The 3,351-nt window shown below is 49.8% G+C and overlaps 1 protein-coding gene across 1 annotated transcript; it reads left to right on the plus strand.

The window, feature by feature from the left end:
- Positions 1-1,610: 1,610 nt before the first annotated feature.
- On the plus strand, positions 1,611-2,684 carry MC3R (melanocortin 3 receptor). Its single transcript, XM_063076409.1, has one exon. It carries the CDS (start codon positions 1,713-1,715, stop codon positions 2,682-2,684), a length of 972 nt encoding a protein of 323 aa, XP_062932479.1. The 5' UTR covers positions 1,611-1,712.
- The last annotated feature ends 667 nt before the right edge of the window (positions 2,685-3,351 follow it).

A 3,351-nucleotide genomic window follows, 5' to 3' on the forward strand; every position in this document is an offset into this window, starting at 1 on the left:
CTGTCCACTCCTCCATGTCCCCATGGCCCTTCCTAGCTCCAGGGCACCATCGTCTCATCCTGGATCTCTGCAGCACCTTCTGCCCTGAACTCCCTGGCTACATGCTCATCCCCTTCCAATCCATTTCCCACCCTGCAACTAGGATTTGTTTTTAAATGCAGACCCCATCTCATCCCTGCCCTGCCTAAATCCCTTCCACAGGCCCCCACTGCCTTCAGGATAGAGTACAAACTCCCATATATGGCTAATGCTGTCCTTCAGGATCCAGATGCCTCTCATCTTTTTAAAAAACTTTTGCAGCCTCCTTTCTCAAATTGTGTCTCCCAGTTCCATGCTCTGGCCAGAGCAAAGTACTTTCAGTGCTTCAAGAATTCCAGTCTTCCTTTTCAGTAGATTTTCAAACCTGGCTATGTTCCAGCTCACCTGTCACAAATTGAAAACATACTTGTCCAGGTCCTAGCCCTGGGTGATTCAGATTCAGTAGGTCAGGTGGGATCCCCGCACTTACATTCTATGATGATTCCCATGGCCAGAGTGCTCTTTGCCTTCAGGTCGCAGGCATGTTATTCCCTCTGCCTGGAATCCTCTTCTATCTCCTCCAACCCAGCCCCTACATTACCCACCTTTACACTGGATGTTACCTCTTCTTCTTTGAAGTCACAACTCAGATACTCCTTCCTCCAAGAACTTTTCTCAACTGTCCAGGTTAGGGCCCCTCCTCTTTGGTCCCCCTGCCCCCTGCACTTCTCTGCTTCAAGCATTCATCAAGCTATAATATAATTGCCTGATTTCTCTTCTTCTACCTCTGAGCTCAGGGAAGATCAGAACAGTGGCTGTCTTGATCACCACTATATCCCCTGCACCCAGCAGAGACCTGACACATAGTAGGTGCTCAATAAATGTTTTCTAAAAGAGAAAAGCCGACAACAAATAAATGGATGTATGGATGACTGTGGCAGTTTCCATGACAAATATGAACTGCTCAGCCAAGCCAGTAAGCAGATAAGCAGTCTGGCCTGCAGAGGGCACCAGTCTGCCTTTTAATCTCCCTGCCGAAGGCCTGGAGCCCGGCACCTGCTGTCACTCAGAGAGGTGCCTGATGCTCAGTGGTCATTTCTCTGCACTGAAGATTAAGTGGGAGTCGTTTGCCCTCGGCTGATATACAAAACCTGAGTGTTCGCCCTCATTTCTGGCAACAGGTACCACATCCTCTGCCTTGCTGTGAAAAGAGCCGTAACTGCAGCAACCAGTGGCAGGTCTTCTGTTCTCAGGTGGGGATGTGAGGAGAGACAGAGAGAGGGGATAAGAGGAAAAGAGAAAGAAGACGGCCGAGAAGAGTATCTATAAAACTGCTGCTCCTGGAGACGTAGAGGAAAGTTATCCATATGTCTCCAAGCTATTACCAGCTTTCTCTGTCTCTCTGTCTCTCTCTCTGTCTCTCTGTCTCTGTCTCTCTCTGTCTCTCTGTCTCTCTCTGTCTCTCTCTCTTTCTCTCTCTCTCTCTCTCTCTCTCTCTCTCCCTGTGTGTGTGTATCTCTCTCTCCCCACATGCCCCGCCATCCTTTTATTCTGGGGAAGAACAAAATCTAAGTCTAGACTGGACAAGCATTCAAAAGAACTATCTGGAAGGAGACTTTGTCTTTCCTGTAACCAGAAGCAGCTTCCTTCAGACCCTGCTGGAGCCCCAGCTCTGATCAACCCATCTGTTAGCAATGAATGCTTCATGCTGCCTGCTCCCTGCTCAGCCAGCACTGCCTAATGGCACAGAGCGCCTCGCAGCCCCTTCCTTCAGCAATCAGAGCAGCAGTGGGTTTTGTGAGCAGGTCTTCATCAAGCCCGAGGTCTTCCTGGCTCTGGGTGTCATCAGCCTGCTCGAAAACATCCTGGTTATCCTGGCTGTGGTCAGGAATGGCAACCTGCACTCCCCCATGTACTTTTTCCTCTGCAGCCTGGCAGTGGCCGACATGCTGGTGAGCGTGTCCAATGCCCTGGAGACCATCATGATCGCCATCATCAACAGCAACTACCTGACCTTCAAGGACCAGTTTATCCAGCACATGGACAACATCTTTGACTCCATGATCTGCATCTCCCTGGTGGCCTCCATCTGCAACCTCTTGGCCATCGCCATCGACAGGTACATCACCATCTTCTATGCACTCCGCTACCACAGCATCATGACCGTGAGGAAGGCCCTCACCTTGATCGTGGCCATCTGGGTCTGCTGCGGGGTCTGCGGTGTGGTGTTCATTGTCTACTCCGAGAGCAAGATGGTCATCGTGTGCCTCATCACCATGTTCTTCGCCATGATGCTCCTCATGGGCACCCTGTACGTGCACATGTTCCTCTTCGCCCGGCTGCATGTCAAGCGCATTGCAGCACTGCCACCTGCTGACGGGGTGGCCCCACAGCAGCACTCGTGCATGAAGGGGGCCGTCACCATCACTATCCTGCTGGGGGTGTTCATCTTCTGCTGGGCCCCCTTCTTCCTGCACCTGGTGCTCATCATCTCCTGCCCCACCAACCCTTACTGCATCTGCTACACCGCCCACTTCAACACCTACCTCGTCCTCATCATGTGCAACTCCGTCATCGACCCCCTCATTTACGCCTTCCGCAGCCTGGAGTTGCGCAACACCTTTAAGGAGATTCTCTGTGGCTGCAATGGCATGAACTTGGGCTAGGACACCAGGGCCATGGAATGGTCATCAGTCCAGTCACTTTTGACCCTCCATCTAGCCAAGATGTTTAGAAAGAAAAAGAAAAAAAAAATACTTAGAAGACATAAAAGGATCATACATACTTGTCTTTTAAAAGGGAAAATCTTCTGTACAGGCTCTCAGAAAGGATTCCAATGTGGGTAAGTCGCCAACTCTGATTTCTCAAATAGTCACTGGGAGAAATCAGTGCAGCCTGCTCTGGCGCTGTCTGCATTCATGTCCATACACCAGGGTTTGTGATGGCTGCCCACCCATCTGATTCACATCCATGACTTCATGCTTCAAGTCAGACCAGACCAAAGGATTATTATGAACAGTAACCATGGTTCAAATCTCCTGCAGGCAAACCTGTTACAGTTACACCCTCCAGCTATCAGCTACACAGACAGCTTCCTACTTATGCCATAAGAGACTGAGTTTCTACTCTGTAACTCTATTCACAGTAAAAACAATTGTCTAAAAACAACTCTTTGTGAAAGAAGCAATGCTATGCTGTTTTCTCCTCTTCTTACTCCCGCCAGCCCCTCCCCACCCCCAACAGCATGGAGCTGTGACCCACTTCTATTTTTGCTGTCATTGTGGCTGTTGTTGTTGGGTTGTTACGCATTAAATTTAAAGTAGCCTTCAAAAT

This window comes from Cynocephalus volans, chromosome 1 (assembly GCF_027409185.1).
Source record: "Cynocephalus volans isolate mCynVol1 chromosome 1, mCynVol1.pri, whole genome shotgun sequence".
In the NCBI taxonomy this organism is placed as follows: Eukaryota; Metazoa; Chordata; class Mammalia; order Dermoptera; family Cynocephalidae; genus Cynocephalus; species Cynocephalus volans.

Coding starts and splice junctions, on each gene's coding strand:
- MC3R (XM_063076409.1), top strand. CDS start 1,713: ATGAATGCTTCATGCTGCCTGCTCCCTGCTCAGCCAGCACTGCCTAAT.